The sequence below is a fragment of the Solanum stenotomum genome, chromosome 11 (assembly GCF_019186545.1).
Source record: "Solanum stenotomum isolate F172 chromosome 11, ASM1918654v1, whole genome shotgun sequence".
NCBI lineage: Eukaryota > Viridiplantae > Streptophyta > Magnoliopsida > Solanales > Solanaceae > Solanum > Solanum stenotomum.
Window position 1 is genome coordinate 24,785,294 of NC_064292.1, and position 16,372 is coordinate 24,801,665.

The 16,372-nt window shown below is 37.9% G+C and overlaps 1 protein-coding gene across 1 annotated transcript; it reads left to right on the forward strand.

The window, feature by feature from the left end:
- The first annotated feature begins 14,960 nt into the window (after positions 1-14,960).
- LOC125845782 (uncharacterized) lies at positions 14,961-15,692 on the forward strand. Its single transcript, XM_049525311.1, has one exon. The coding sequence runs from the start codon at positions 14,961-14,963 to the stop codon at positions 15,690-15,692; it is 732 nt and encodes a 243-aa protein (XP_049381268.1).
- The last annotated feature ends 680 nt before the right edge of the window (positions 15,693-16,372 follow it).

Sequence of the window (16,372 nt, forward strand, 5' to 3'; positions counted from 1 at the left end):
ATAGAAATCTCTAAGCACAGATAAAGGAGATGACCTTGCTAGGATAAGAGCCACTAGTACCCTTCCACTTAACGGTCGGAACATCAGGAATCGCTAAACTCACAGTCTTAGCATTACAATCAATAATAACATGATAAGGAGAAAGCCAATTCATACACAAGATAACATCGAAGTCTACCATCCCCATAATGATTAAGTCTACCCAAGTGTGATACCCAACGTCGATACATTCGATCCACCACTAAGGGATCACCCACAAATGTGGAAACATGAATAGGTAAGGCCATGCTATAACATATCATATCTAATTAAGCAGTAAAATAGGTAGACACATAAGAGAATGTAGACATTGGATAAAAAAATTTAGATACAGATCGAGGACATACTGGGATGATACCTGTAATAACACCATCAGAAGTCTCTGCCTTAAGTCTCCCAGGAAAGCATAACATTGGCTTGCTCTGCTGCCTCCAGCCTGGGTGGTACCTCTACCCCCACTTTATTGAGCTTCAATACCACTACTAGAAGCTTTACCACCTCTACCTGAATAACTCTGCCTCGGCCTCTACCCTCTGGTAAGTACACTGTCGCATCAGGTGATCTGGACCTCCATAAGTAAAGCAAAATCTTTGACCCGGGAACTTTTGTGAGGACCTTGAAAACCCACTATAATTGCCTCACCCCGTAGGTCGCTGTTGTGAACCGTACGATCCCTGACCCGTGCTATAAGAACCTCGACGTATGGGACCAGCCTCGAATATTGGCATAGATGCATGAACGGGTCCCCGTTGCTGAAAGGAACCACCCCTTCGATGACTCCATATCTATTCTCCTCGCAAATGCACATATATGGCCATGTCCACTTCTACCACCTGACCTGCCTACTTTATAACCACCTCTAGTACCCTAGGGACCACCCCTAGTCAACTGGACAATAGCCCTAGGAGCCTGAACCTGCTAAGACTTCTAACCCAACTGACTCTATTAACCTTACTTACCCTACTAATCTGACTGACCCTACCTCCTATGATTATTGATATAGGAAACTTTCGGTCAAAGTGACACACTAAACCACACTCGTAGAAACCTCTAATAGAACTTTCCCTTCGAGACAACTCGCTTGAAGGTGACTTGATACCATGGCTTGAATACCCTAAATTTGAACCTTGATAAGTATGAACCATCTGCCTACTAGCACATGTTATTAAACATATGTAATCTGTAGAGCTTCCTAGACTGACCTACTATGCTAATACTACTTTGGCTAACCTCAGTCTTGGAACCCACTACCACCAGACTACGACCCAATAAAACCACCCAAACTATGGGGCCTCTTGTTGATCCCTCTATAGGCCTCACGACGGATCACCTCGAAGGTATGTGCATTGTCAACTATCTATAGAAAGGAACAATCCGACACCATCATCTCTATCACCAATCTAAGTGAAAATATGAGCCCTCTAACAAACCTATAAACACTCTCCTGCTTTTTTAGAATAAACATAGTCTCATGTCTCTCCAACAAATGGAATCGTGTCTCATACTCTACAAGTTACAGTGATCCCTGAATAAGATTTGATAACTCATCCCTCAACCACTCCCTCAGGAAACAAGGTACAAACTTCTCTAAGAAAGCCTTAGGGAACTGTGCCCAATTCATCAAAGGTGACCTTGTTGGTCTGTAATCTAAATAAGACCTCCACCACTGCTTAACTTGTCCCTCAAGTTGGTAAGCAGTGTAATAAAGTCTATAGGACTCCACTAACCTAAGGTAATGCAACTTCTCTTGGAAGCTGAATAGAAACTCATGGGCATCCTCGCCCGTAGCACTGGTGAACCAAAGAGGACCCTATTTGATAAATTGCCCCAACATCATTTGTTCCTACTAACCATAGATGGAACAACATTCGAAATCACCTGGACTACAAAATAAGGAACCGCAATGTCATGATGTGCTTGTAAGGCTTCAGTACCATGTGTATCTACCTGGGATGAAGTTTGAGCATCACCTTTAATTTGCGGTCCAATTGAAGTGCTAGGCATATTACTTGCCTGGGACATACCCTCCATGAAGATAAGGATCCATGCCAAATTTTCCTATAGTACCGGTGTGGCTACAAACCTTAGTAGAAGTTATGCTAGCCTAACACCTACTGGCAGATGCCAAACCTGCTTAACCTCTATCTCGTTGTATAATACTAGTGCTAGGTCTTGACTTCTCGATCAACCCCAAACTTGGGCTCCACCTAGAGGTATAGGAGGTACATGCCCACCTGTAGTTGATATCATCCTAGCCATATGAGAAAGAGTAAAACAAATGGAGTTTAGAAATTGTTACAACAATCAATGCATGATAGAAATGAGAAACAAAAAAACATGTCCTAAGAATATCCTATAGCCTCTCAAAGATTAGATGTGAATGTCATCGAACCGTTTGGTGAGACTCTACTAAACACTTTGTCACGACCCAGGGATGCACCCTAGATGTGACATGGTCTATAGGACCCCCGAGAGGCCCCATACAAGCCACTTAGCATTCATAACATAAGATATAGAACAAAAGAGTTAGAGAAATATATTTCAAGTCTAAAAAGTTTTTATAAATGTAAAGCAGAAGTCTAACACACTTTGTCTCAATAGCCATCTAGTACAATAGAATAAAATGGGCCCTATCCCATACATTATGTCCAAAATTGAAAAATAAGAAATAATAATGAAAACAATGAACATTTGTCCTCAAAGCATGATGAGTCACCAAAGCTCGGAAATCTCTCAAGTCAACCTCAAGCCATGAAACTGAGAACCCTGACTGTCGGACCCTACATTTTGGGATATGTAGGCAAAAGTATGTGTTAGTACAAAACAATGTACCAAGCAGGATAGCCATGCATATAAACATTTAAATCATGCTAAAAGAGGACATTTTCATAAACATGCAATGATAAAGTTAAAATATGAAACTTGAGAATTTAAAAGCAAAGGCCATAAAGAATGATCAATGCAAGTGAATATCATCTTGAAACATACTTACTATACTTCTTGAAGTAACCTTGGTTCATCATAACTTTACTTGCGTGTGCGAAGTAGCCTTAACCGACATATAAGACTATGTGAGCTAGCAACAAGGAATCCAGTTTCTACCCCACACCGAAATGCGGTGTTCTACTTGCTACCGCAAGGACCATGAACTTCTAGCTATTGTAGATCCACTAGTTAATGTCTACCTACACAATCATATGTTGGCACATTGTTATGGGACATGGGTAATCATCGCTTGTCCACTCGGTTCTAAGCTTAACTTCCATGGAATAGTTCTTAATCCTATTCATCTTAGCTTATGAAGGAACATGGGTAATCGCCTCTTGTCCTTACATCATGTGACATGGGTAATTGCCTCTTGTTATTCAATTAGAGAGTATGGGTAATCTCCTTTGGCCTCATCATTAAAATAACTTCTTAACATTGGTTCATTTTAGGTGAAAAAGCCTTTCAACCCTAAGACCCTTATCATGTGAGAAAACCTTTCACAATTAATGCTTACATGTGTATATGAGAAATCCTTTCAACAACACAACAATAGCAACATCATTGATACTTCAATCTCAAAGCATCTTTAGAACATTTACATAGATTTCATAAGACATGCATAATTCCATAATTCACCTTTTCAAGGTTCCAAACCCACTTTCAATCATCAACATATAGAAGACATATTTTAGATATACCTTCATAGAAATTCATCATAGATTCACGTAATCATATCACTTCATTCTTGATTTCATATAATCTTCTTTTATAATCTAATACCTACATTATATGCTCATAATTGGAAAATATGGAAATTATATGGGTTCATTGGGGGTCACCATAAAAAGCATGATATTAACTCAATTCATGCATCATAGATTATAAATCAATCAATAAGATCAACAATTAGTAGAACCCATAACATAGAAGAAAATCCTAACTCAATTGGGGCAGTCTAGCTTTGAAAATAGGAGAATTTGGGAACTCGATGAATGGAAGGAATCCATGGATGAAAACTATCACACCTCAATGCCAATTGCTTAACTTCAATGGAGGAATTTGAGACTTGACTTGCAAACCCTTGCTTTGGACCCCTTCTTCTTCAAGCTTTCTAGAGAGAGAAATATTTTTTATGAATACTTGTTCTTCTTTGGTAAATTTGAGAGAATGATATTCAATAGGGAAATTTTAGAGTTAAAAACTTATATAGGGGTTTTGGTTAAGGGTAAAGTGGCATAGTATTAGGCTAGACTAATAAGGAAAAGACCTAACTGCCCCTAAAAACAATTGCCGACCGACAACCCACGAACCTTAACAGACGAACCATGGTCTGACCGATGGTCCATCATGTTGGTCCATTGTCGTACCTCAGAAGCTAGAAATTTGAGGTATGGACCACAGACCCTCAACCACATACCGTGGACCACATGATGGTCCGTTGGTCCAGCCGTGGTTCTGGGTTTTCCTAGTTGCCTTGGGTGGTCCACGAACTAGTCCTACGATCCGTGGCTCCGTCCACAGGTTGTGGTTGGCCTCCATCGCATGACATCAACAACTTCTGAAAAATGCTATGTTGTCCTTTCTCGAATATGAGGTGTTACACACTTGCTCCCGTAGTGGTGAAACTGGTGAACCAAAAGCTCTGATACCACATTACCGATGGAGTCAGAAAACATTACAACGTTCAGAAGCCCTTTCAAAGGGAAAAGCTCTAGTTTAGAGGTTTATGTGTGGTTTCAGCCTTGAGGCTGGTTATGGTTTCACTTTTGTTAGATTGGGATCGGTTAGTTTATGTATATGTTGAGCTTTTTGATTGATAGACAGGCTTTAGTATAAGTTCATAGGTTTGCATGATTAGTAGACTCTTTATTACTATTTATGGTGGCTTAGATTAGTTTTTAGCTGAAAAACCACAGTTAATATTGATCCTTGATCTTAGTGTCATTTAGATCCTTAGAAAATGTTCTAGGTGGCATGAAACAGAGGTTGTCAGTGTGTTTCTTTGTTTTGGAATGATTACATGCTTGATATTATATTTTTTTAGCCTTTAAGTTCTTTAATGTTATTTATTCTTGGGCATGAGGCGCTGAGCTTGTACTAGTTAGAGTTTCAACTTAGTAAGCATGTGTTTTGCCGGGTGTTACCCAAATGATTATTTGATGTGTTGATTTTGATTGGGCGGTTGATGTTTTTGTATGATATCATGCATTTGGTTATCACATTTTACTTGTTTATTCTTGAAGAAAAACCTAGGGAATTCTCTATTTAGGGAATGTAAATGTTTTCACAAAGTTTTCCTAATATGTTGCAATTTAAATGGGATGGATCACTGTGTAACTTAAGGAAATGATCTTATATTAAAAATGCAACATTTTTGGAGTTCTTATGACTTAAAATGGCAAAATACTTGGTTTATTTGTTTGTATACATATTGGGACACTTTTATTCTAATAAGCACGAGGTATCATTTTGGGCTGTCCATTTACCAAGATTCGGGCTATATTCCATTGCATTATAGTTTTTGATAAGTCCAGGTTTCATTATGGGTGGGTCGAAGAATCTCGCGGGCTTCTACTTTCCTACATTCATCACTTCCATAATATGACCCTGTTTGTGTGTGTTTTTACTATCTTATACTTGAGTGTTTCCTGCTCACTGTCTTGTGTTGTTGTTTCCTCTTTTTTTCGTAGTTGTTTATCGTAACATAGACCCTTTCCATTGTATCGGTAGAACTATTGTGCTTCTCTATATGTATTTGATCTTTCTTAACTCAACCGACCTATGATGCCTACTGAGTACCCCATGTTTTGGTACTCATACTACATTTCTGCATCTTTTTCAGATGCAACTCCCAAGACGAGCCACCTTAGTAAGCATTGGATCTCTTGTGGCCGTCACATATTCGGACTGTGGTGAGCTTTTAGCATATGGATGTTTTATACACCCAAATTACACCTCCCAAAAGGAGTATAAGCAGTCATTTTTAAAAAGAGAACCTAAAAGGGGTTTGAGTCAATCCCACGAGGAATGAGGTCTAGACATAACTTAATTGCATGTTTGGTGTACTTTTAGTCGAGTTATTTTCTTAAGGGGGTGATTGTGAAACAAAATCTTGACTGAATGATTGAAATAACAAGTTACAAAGTAAGCAGGATTGAATGTTTTTAAAATTAATAGAAGATGAAACTCGGGTATTTCTATTCCGTAGAGGTGCTTAACGCAGTAACCTTATAGTAGTAACTATGTCTAGTGCCTAACATGCAAAGTAGGTAAGTGATACGCTCAAATTATACCTCCCTAAAGAAGCATAAGCGATCGTTATAAAATAAACAACCCAACTTCTAGGTTGGGGTCGATCCCACGAGGAAAATGGTTTAGACTTTACTTTAACCAACAATGATATTCGATTAGTCAAAACTTCCAGAATCAAGTAATTAAAGGGGGGGTTTTGTGAAGCAAATTGTAAGAACTCAATAAGTAATAAGTAATCAAAATTCAATTTAGGTTGTTATAAAGATGAGAGAATTAACTAGGGTATATGTGTTCCCCATAAGCTTATAACTCAGTAATCCTAGTAATAGCAATCCTTTATTAGTGTACTACATGCAAAGTGATAAGTTAGGTATCTCTAAATCCTTGGTCTTGCATCTAGAGAATTTCACCCAGCACCTTGGTCCAGCTACGTGTGTATAATTTACTAACCCTTACCTTTACCTCATATTAGACATCACATCAATGTTTGGCTTAGTTATTACTTCGCACCAATCGACACTGGCCTATTAGATAGTATCACACTGAATCTATGTTGATAATTCTTTTCTTGTCGATTACCTCCTTGGTCCGGAAAGTAGCAACAAGGCGAGTTCTAACATTTGCAACCACTAAAAAGACTTCTAAACGAAAGAATTATCAATGCATGCACCACACTATTCAAGAATTCCTTATTTACTATTCATACTTTGTTAATCGCTTATGGTTCCCACAACCCTAGTTGTGGAGTTTTAGCTACCCATAATCATATAAACACAATTCATTGTTTTAGATGAAAGAATTATGAACTTACGTAAGAAGAATAATAAACATAAAAATTCAACTTAAATTGCAACTCCCAAATCTTCAAAACGATCTTAGGAAATTAATAATTGCCCAAATGCAAGTTCATCTCCCAAGTCAAGAACTAGAATAAAAGTAATTAAAACCAACCCTCAAAAACGAGGTTTACAAGCCCTATTTATAGAAAACAAGTCCTAAATTAAAAGGGAAACAAAGGAAAGTTTGTTCAGGCACGCGTCTTCATTCCATGAGACTGACTGACGGACAATTAATGGATCTACGGTCCGTGAGTCCCTTCCGTTAGCCAGGACTTAGAAAATATTTTTAGCTTCCAAAAATTAGCTTCTCTGAAGCAAAGGACAGAGCTACAGTACAGACCGTAGATCGATCTACAGTCCGTCAATCCCTCTCCGTAGCTCCACAGTTAGAATCTTCAAAAATCAGGTACTGGAACCCTGGCAGTATCAATCTACGGATCAACTGTACGGTCCATTGATCAATCTACGGACCGTCAATGGTCACAGTGGTTCCACACTTGGTCAGATTTCCCTGATTTGCCTTCCATACCTTGACTGCTGATCTACGACCATCATCTACGGAGCGTCATTGGACCTACGGTCTATAGATCACCTTCGTAGATGCCCTTTTCTACTTTCTTTCAGCTGTCTCTTTACTTCCACGCCTGGACATCTTTCCTACAAAATATGATAAAAACACATAAAAACCAATTAAAAAAGTCCCTAGACACACACAACTTGTAAGTGAAATGTATTAGAAATACCGTAAACTCACAATATATCAGTAAGTTATATATCACCTAAGTGGATAGTAACCTAAATAAGTGAATTTCACCACACAAGTTTTTCGATCTACGAGTGTATGCTTTACTAACCCTTACCCATGACCCCAGATTAGCTATCCCTTGGCTCGTTCAAGCTGTTAGATAAGGGTTGATTGCCTTAAATATCCATTATACAATCACTTTACTTATTCGTTACCGCCATGGTCTGGTGAGTAAGAATAGTGAAAGTTCTAACGTAGGCCTCGGCTAAAAAGTAATTGAAGCAAAGAGGAAAATAATACATGCATAATCACTATTCAAGCATAACTAATTATTAGGTCTACTTTGTTAATTTCGCATGGTTATCACAACCCTAGTTTGGAATTAGCTATCATAACACTCAAATAACCCTCAAAACAAGGTATAATAGTAAGCGATCATTAGCAATAAAAATATCCAGCTAAGAGTCGGGGTGGAATCCCACAAGGAACAATTTATCAGCCATTGAAAAGACAAATAATAACAAGATACTAGTTTGAATCTAAAATTAAGAATACAAAATTATTTAAAAGATGATGGTTTAATAAAAAAAATATGATTTTGGAAAAAGAACTAATCAAGCCAAAGATAATTTGGAATTGGGAAATTCAGAACTCAACACTCATTCAACGATCCATTGCAATCTCATCACGTCTAATTTAATCATACGTAGGCTAGGTCATCTTCAACAATACTAATCTCCTTTCAGTCTCAAAGTCTTATATCATGAAATCACTTTTCTGTCCAATCATGTAATTCAACACAACAACCTAAGTCTTAATTTAGACCTCTCTTTCGAGCAAGTGGTGCATTCAACAATGAAATCCTAAATCTTTTCCTTTCGGTCTCAAACACAAGATTGAAAGCAAATTTGCAGTTATTAATCTACTTCTCCACTTCATGGATTCTCTTCCGAGCAACCCACAAAGATCGGAAGCAAGATCTGAGCATGCACTCTTTACTGATAAATTCAAACATGAAAATTAGACTAAACTCATTTCATGAATATTAAGCATGGAATCAAATACAAAAGCAATAGAATAAAAATAAAACACCCATAATATTTGTCTATTGCTAGCGTAAAACCCCTATCTCAATTAGGAATTACACCCACAATTCATGAAATACAAAGCAAGAGAAAGAAGATAGGATAAGAAATATTACTATTAGAAACATAATCTTCAATCCAAAGGATGGATGATAAGGTAACTTGCCTTCAAAGTATCAACCCAAAAATAAACTCTACAGGTTATTACCTTAGCTAAACTCTAAGATAATCTTCAATATTCAATAGTGGTATCCTTTCTTTTGATGTCTTCTTCTCCAGGCCTTTTTGTGAGAATTTGGGTCCAATATCTAAGAAATTCCAACTCTTCCCTTGTTTCAATAACCGCATCTCGCCAAAGCGGCGAAGATTTTGAAGAAGCTACAATCCTATCGCTTTAGAAAGCCCCACCTTTGTGGCTTGTTCACAGAAGCCACTCCTACATGGTCTCTTAAGTGATCTATAGACCATACTTAACCATGTGCTTAAGCGAACTTGGCTTCATAGGTGCGACATAAGACGCCATATTTTTGCCAGTTTATGCTCCTTTCTCAACTCTTTTTCGTCATGTTCCTTCGAAGGAATGAATAACTAAAATCAACACCAGTTCAATCAATAATTAATTAACATATTAATCTGCTTGAGTGCCATAAAATCATAAGAAAAAAGTCCCAATTGAGTGGAAATTCACCACTAATTATTACGCGATCACTATGCACAATTGTTGCTAGTTCCAAATTTGCAGTTTTAGTCCTTTTTTTGCCTCGAATTCACTTGGTTTCTTCATTTATCATGTCTATAACTCTATTTTTTATTTTTCTGCAAAACATGAGAAAAAACCACATTAAATGCACCTATTATCACATAAACAGTGCAATAAAGTAAGCTTAAAGATAAGATAAATTGGTAAAAATCCCCACCTATCAGATACCAACTTTGTCCCAACCCAAAAATTTGATTCATTGTGGCACCTACAAAAACCCACTGGTAGGTAAGCCAACCCATATTCCAGAACCACAAGTAATATGCATATCATGCAAAATCAACAACCAACAAGAGGATAAAAACAAGTAAAAGAAAACCACAACTATAAGAGGGAAATGACATAAATATGACCAAACATACAAAATCCAATCCCACGACTAGGGGGATGGTGCTACAAAACTCCTAGACTGAGTACAAGGTACATCATCACAAAAACAAGTACAAACTTGTCACTAATACAAAATACTAGCAGAAATAATATACAGAAAAAGATGAGTCAAACTAGGTTGTCGTCAACTACCTCAATTTGTGGAAGTCCATGCAAAAGCTCGAATCAATTGTCTGTTGGCACTAGGATCTACCTCAAGAAAACACACGCAAAGTGTAGCATGAGTTCCGAAACAATATGTACCCAGTAGACATCATAAGAAGCTTGCCCTTGGAAAGAAAAAACATAATGAAAAGTGAGGAAATAAACGATGACTAAAGGTCAAACAAATGAAGCAATAGTAGAAAGTATAATTATATAGCTCACGAATCTAGAAGCAGTGAAACAGTATAGTAAAGCCACAATCTATAACCTAACTAGAACCCTAGAAGTTCAGAATGTACACTACTATTCAATTGAAATGAAAATAAATAAATGGATCCTTAGCTATGACTAAGATTATATATACTCTTGAACATAAAAGGGCAAGCTTAGATTTAGATGCGACGAAGGCACCCCTAAGAACCTAACTAAACCACTATGTCAAGACTCAAACACGATTAATAGGAGTTTACCCGGACTCAACTAGTGGCTAATAAAGGTATGTCCTGGCCTTATAATGTGGCTAGAAAAAAATCTCCTGGACCTCAAATTGTGGATAATACAAGTATGCCCGACCTTAAACCGTGGCTAATACACCATGAATGTCTCCAAAATCATAAGTTCATCTTTATATATGAACGTACCATAGAGAGAAACCATATTTAGAGTCACCAAATACCCATTCCATCTCGAAACCTAAAACCTGATCCAATATAACCAAAAGGCATAAAACCACTACTGAAACACATCGGAGCCAAAACAATGGGAAATTTATGTATAAAAGGCTATTTAAACTGAGTTTTCTTCAAGATAAGACTTCATATTATCATACTCACATTTGTTGCATCAATTTACGATGAGTTAGGACCGTCCAATTTAACATCAAAGGATTTCTATGGGATAATGGGTCCGAAGTAGCAATTCTAAGGCACTAACTATCCTACTGTTAGGACCCGCCATTTTTCCCTTCAAATTTGGCATAAAATAAAGAGTAAGAATCTAGAGTTATGGAGATGTTAGTGGAAGACTCTAGAGTTCTCTAGATCTTTCCTTAGAAGACTCTAGAATGACCTAGAAAATATCTTAGAAAGCCTTCAAATTCACTAGACTAGTAGATAATTCTAGATGAGGGACTAGATATTTTCAATAAAGGCTTTGGAATTCTCTAGAATTCGAGAGAATTCTATAATAGGACTAAAGTGTAAATATTGTAGGGACTTTCAAAGTAAATATTATTTATACTTACGCCGCTAGGAAATAGTATAAATAGAGATCCTCTCATTTGTAAATCATCCAATGAAGTACAAAGCATTCCATAAAGCAATAAAAAGCCTTCTTTCAAAACACTCTTGTCTTTCTTATTCATTCTCTTAGCGATTGATAAGTCCACAAATTGGACTCATTTAGGGCTTTATTTTGATAGAACTAGTGTCCTCAAATGCTTATTTTGTCTCAATATATGATGAAAACTCTTAAGTTTCAGGTATTTGAAGTTTTAGTGGAAGCATGGACACTTAGGCGCAAAAGGAACAAAAAGGCTAAAAGGAACGAAGAAGTTGAAGCCTGCGCATCGCCAAGTATGCTTGGCAATTCGCCGAAGGGATGCACTGCACCCTTTGTTCCAGTACGCGAAGCCTTAAAGGAGCAGGATAAAAAAGGCGATGAAAGGAGCAGTCGGTGTTTCGCTGAATAAATCTGTGAGGCAGTACTATGTCACACAATGACACTGAGCACGACGATGCTAAAAGATAGTGCAAGACTGCGACGAACTACAACAAAGGGTGAATCGCCGAGTTAATCAGCGATTCCGACTAACCTCGCCGGAATATCCACCAGCACTATTTTCAAGAGCCTATAAATACTAAAATTATTCTTAATTTTTAAGAGCCGAACCATTATTATAATTTTCACAATAGAATAGTACTTTTTGGGATATTTTCTCTCAAGTTTGGAGAGGGTTTTTTTTGGGAGACTTGAAGAAAGAAGGATTTCATCTTCCCCAAGTTGGAAGTGGGTCTTCTCCATTCTTCTTCCTTTGCTTAAATCAAGGTTTAATTCCTTATACCCATTTGATTTTAGTATCATTTTAGATGTATTTTGTTATTTCTTCATGTGTGGATAAAACCCCATTCTTGGAGTGTGATTTAGCAAATATGTGTTGATATTGTTGTTGGATCTTGCTTATTGATAGGATAGATGTATTTTAATGGTGATTTCACCTATTGATTGTGGTTTAATTTAATGATTTGTAGTTGCAAATACAAAACCACTCATCTATTTTTGGCTTGCCAGAGAGGGAGGTCGCAAAACCAAGACCGCTAGACTGATGGCCTAAGGTGTGGGTCGACATAAGGTTTAGCCCGACAGGGTGAGCCATAGTCCCATATCCGAACACTCAGTTCGAGAGAGTGAGTGGGGTAACACATAGGCTAGCCTTCATGCGTCAAATGGGTGTCTGAGAGGAACACATTTGAAACGGGGTAAGTTTCCCGAGAGGAAACTTATTTCCATCTAAAGGTTAGACTAGTCACTATTATCTTGCAAATTCCTATCGAAAGCATGTATCCAACAATTTATCTCAACTTGTATTGCGGTCACACCCCAAGAACTCTTCCCCATACTTGATATTCTTGTTATTTTTACTACTTGTGACAAAACCCCCAATTGATATTTGACACTTTTGTGTCATCCCCTTTTATTTACTATTTTTTTACTCGTTAATGTCTTGAGCTACGACTAAGTAGAACTAACTCTCATTTTTCTATTAATTCTCAAAACCACTCCAGTAGGACACGAACCCAACCTTTAGTTCGGTTACTATATTATCGACGATCGTAGACACTCGTACAATAAGTTAGTGTCGTTGTCACGATAAGCATCAAAATAGAGCTGCTGCCAAGGAGTGGTGTTGTTTCAGAATTTTTAGTTTAATAGAGTTTCTGTTCTTATTAGTTGTAGTTTACTAATTTAATTTCCAAATTTGTTTTGAGTATTTGTGCATCACAACAGGCCATATGAGTGCCAATGAGGATTATAGCTGCCAATCGGGTCACTCAACGGGTGGTGTTTTTCATCAAGATGACATCAATGATGCTAATAGTGTTTATCACCCTGCCGACGTGGGTGAGATGGGTGAAATTGGCATGCCACAAGCTGACAAAAATGTAATGTTCGAAGTGACCAGCGCAACACTCCAACTCATACATTCAAGAGGTTTGTTTTGAGGGCTAGAGCATGAAGATTCACACGAACATGTACGAAGCTTTGTGTTTGTGTGCTCCCCTTTATCAGTGAAGAACCTGTCTTAAGAATCCATACGGTGTCACTTATTTCCATTATCATTGAATGGGCGAGCCACTAAATGGTTAGTTGAGCGCCCAAACAACTCCATCAAATCATGAGAGTAGCTAGTTATTGCATTTAACGAAAGATTCTTTCCTCCATCAAGAATTATGAAACTGATAGATGATATTTAGAATTTCAAGCAACAGGAGGGTGAACAAATTCATGAGTCATGGACAAGGTTCAAAATATCTTTGCGTAAGTGCCCAATGCATGGGCTGCCAAGTGAATTACTTCTCCAATACTTTTATCGTAGTCTGGACTCGGTTAATAAAGGGATAGCTGATCAACTGGTGTAAGGAGGAATAATGTTATAATCATTTGAAGTAGCCTCATTTTTGCTAGATGGTATGACTAAAGTAAACCAGATATGGTATACCAAAAATGATCAAGTTTACCCATTATGTTTCCGACCAACACAAGAACATATTGAAAAAGAAAGGGAAAGGGACGAAAACATCAAGAAGATGTTATCTCAAATGGAAATCCTACAAGAACACATGAAAGGGACACATGGAGTATTTTGATTTGAGGAGGGTTTCTTCTTCCGGTTACTCAAGACCGGGGGAGAATCATGGTTGGAATTCCAAAAGACACGAGGAGGGTTTCCACCCACGCTATCAACCGCAGGGAGGGAATCAAGGGTGGAACTATTATAGGGGTGAAGAACCAGGGAAATATTGGCAAGATTGGGCTGAGCAGGATGATCAGGGGGAGGACCATACTCAATTGAGTTAAAGCCCAAAATCTAAAGGGAGTGCAAGTTGTCCTCAGATAAATGATTTGCTATCGCGCATACTCAATAAAGTTGAGGGGTTTGATAATTTGCTAAAAGGAATGAAAGATGACTTTTCATCATTGAATAGTAAAGTAAATTCCCATGATGATGCCATCAAAATGCTGAAAGGTAAGTTGAGTCTATTATCATCTCAAATAACATCCAAAACACCAATGGACTATATTGAAAGAGAGCTGATTGTAATTACCCGTAGCGGTAAGGTGGCAATAGGGGATATGACAGAAGATGAGGATCCTCAAAAATATGAAAAGAGTCAAGATGTGGAGGAACAAGATTTACCTATTCGACAAAGCCTTACTAAAGAACCACATGAGGAAGCAGACCAACAAGTTCAAGTTCCAAAAGTCATGCACCTTTTACCCAAGATACCTCCACTATTTCCCCAACATTTGCAAAAGAAAAATGAAGATTAGAAGCTCAAAAAAAAATTGTCAGTATTCAAGAGCTTATCAATTAGCATTCCTCTAGTGGAAGCATTGTTGGAAATGCTGGGATACGCCAAATTTATGAAAGAACTTGTTACAAAGTAAAGGAGCTTGGACTATGAAATGATTGGGGTGCCCATAGTTGTAGTGCAATTATGACAAACGATTCAATCACTAAGAGAGAAGATCCTGGGGCATTCACAATCCCGTGCATAATTGGCATGCTCCAATTCGCTAAAGCCTTGTGCGATTTAGGACCAAGCATCAACTTGCTCCCCAATGCAATATACAAACAACTTGGTTTGGGTGAACCAAAGGGGTCCACAATGGAACTCCTTATGGATGATCGATCAATCAAGCACCCAGTGGGGATACTCTATGACATATTGGTAAAAGTGGATCGGTTCATCTTTCCGGTTGATTTTGTGATTCTAGATTGTGAAATCGATGAAGAAATCCCTATTATTTTAGGAAAGCCATTCTTAGCTACCGGGAGAGCATTGGTGGATGTTGAAAGCGGGAAATTGAAGTTCCATGTGAACGATGATGAGGTGACCTTCAATATATGTAAATCAATGAAGCAACCAAATAATATCCTTATGGTGTCTACTGAGGATGTGATAGATGAGGCAATGTCAAGTGTGAGTCATTTAATGTGCAAGAATGAACCCCTTGAATCTGTACGTGCCAATTATGATGAATCTGAAGTTCAGGGCTCTGAGGAAGCGGTAGTTTCTTTATCAGGATTAGGAGCATATTCAAGGAATCCAATCAAGTTGGATATCGACCTGAAAAATAGAGAAAGTCCCCCTGCAAATCCATCGATAGAAGAACCATCAAATCTGGAGTTAAAAGCCTACCCTCTCATCTCATATATGCCTTATTAGGAGCCAATAATATTTTACTGGTAATTATCGCTACCAATATGCTTGAGAAACAGTAAAATTGCTCATTGAAGTACTGTGGAAGCATATAAAAGCTATTGGATGGACAATAGCCGATATAGTAGGAATTCCTCCTCGCATCTGTACTTACAAGATTCGGCTCAACAGTGAATGTAAACCTAGTGTGGAACATCAACGGAGATTGAACCCTCAAATGTAAGAGGTGGTAAAAAAATAGATCATCAAGTGGCTAGATGCGGGAGTGATCTACCCTATTGCAGATAGTAAGTGGGTAAGTCAGGTGCAATGTGTACCAAAAAAAGGGGTATAACCGTAGTCCCAAATACAAAAGGAGAATTTGTGCCAACAAGACCAGTGACTGGGTGGAGAGTATGGATGGACTACCGAAAGCTTAACTCATGGACCAAGAAAGATCATTTTCCAATGCCTTTTATGGATCAGATGCTTGGCCGATTATTAAAAAGCGGGTGGTATTGTTTTCTGGATGGGTACCCCGGTTACAATCAAATCTCTATTGCGCCGGAAGATCAAGAGAAAACCACTTTTACTTGCCCTTATGGAACATTCACATTCAAAAGGATGCCATTCGGTCTATGTAATGCCCCAACAACATTTCAGCGTTGCATGCTATCTATTTTTTGCAGATATGATCGAAGAGTCTA

Coding starts and splice junctions, on each gene's coding strand:
- LOC125845782 (XM_049525311.1), top strand. CDS start 14,961: ATGACAAACGATTCAATCACTAAGAGAGAAGATCCTGGGGCATTCACA.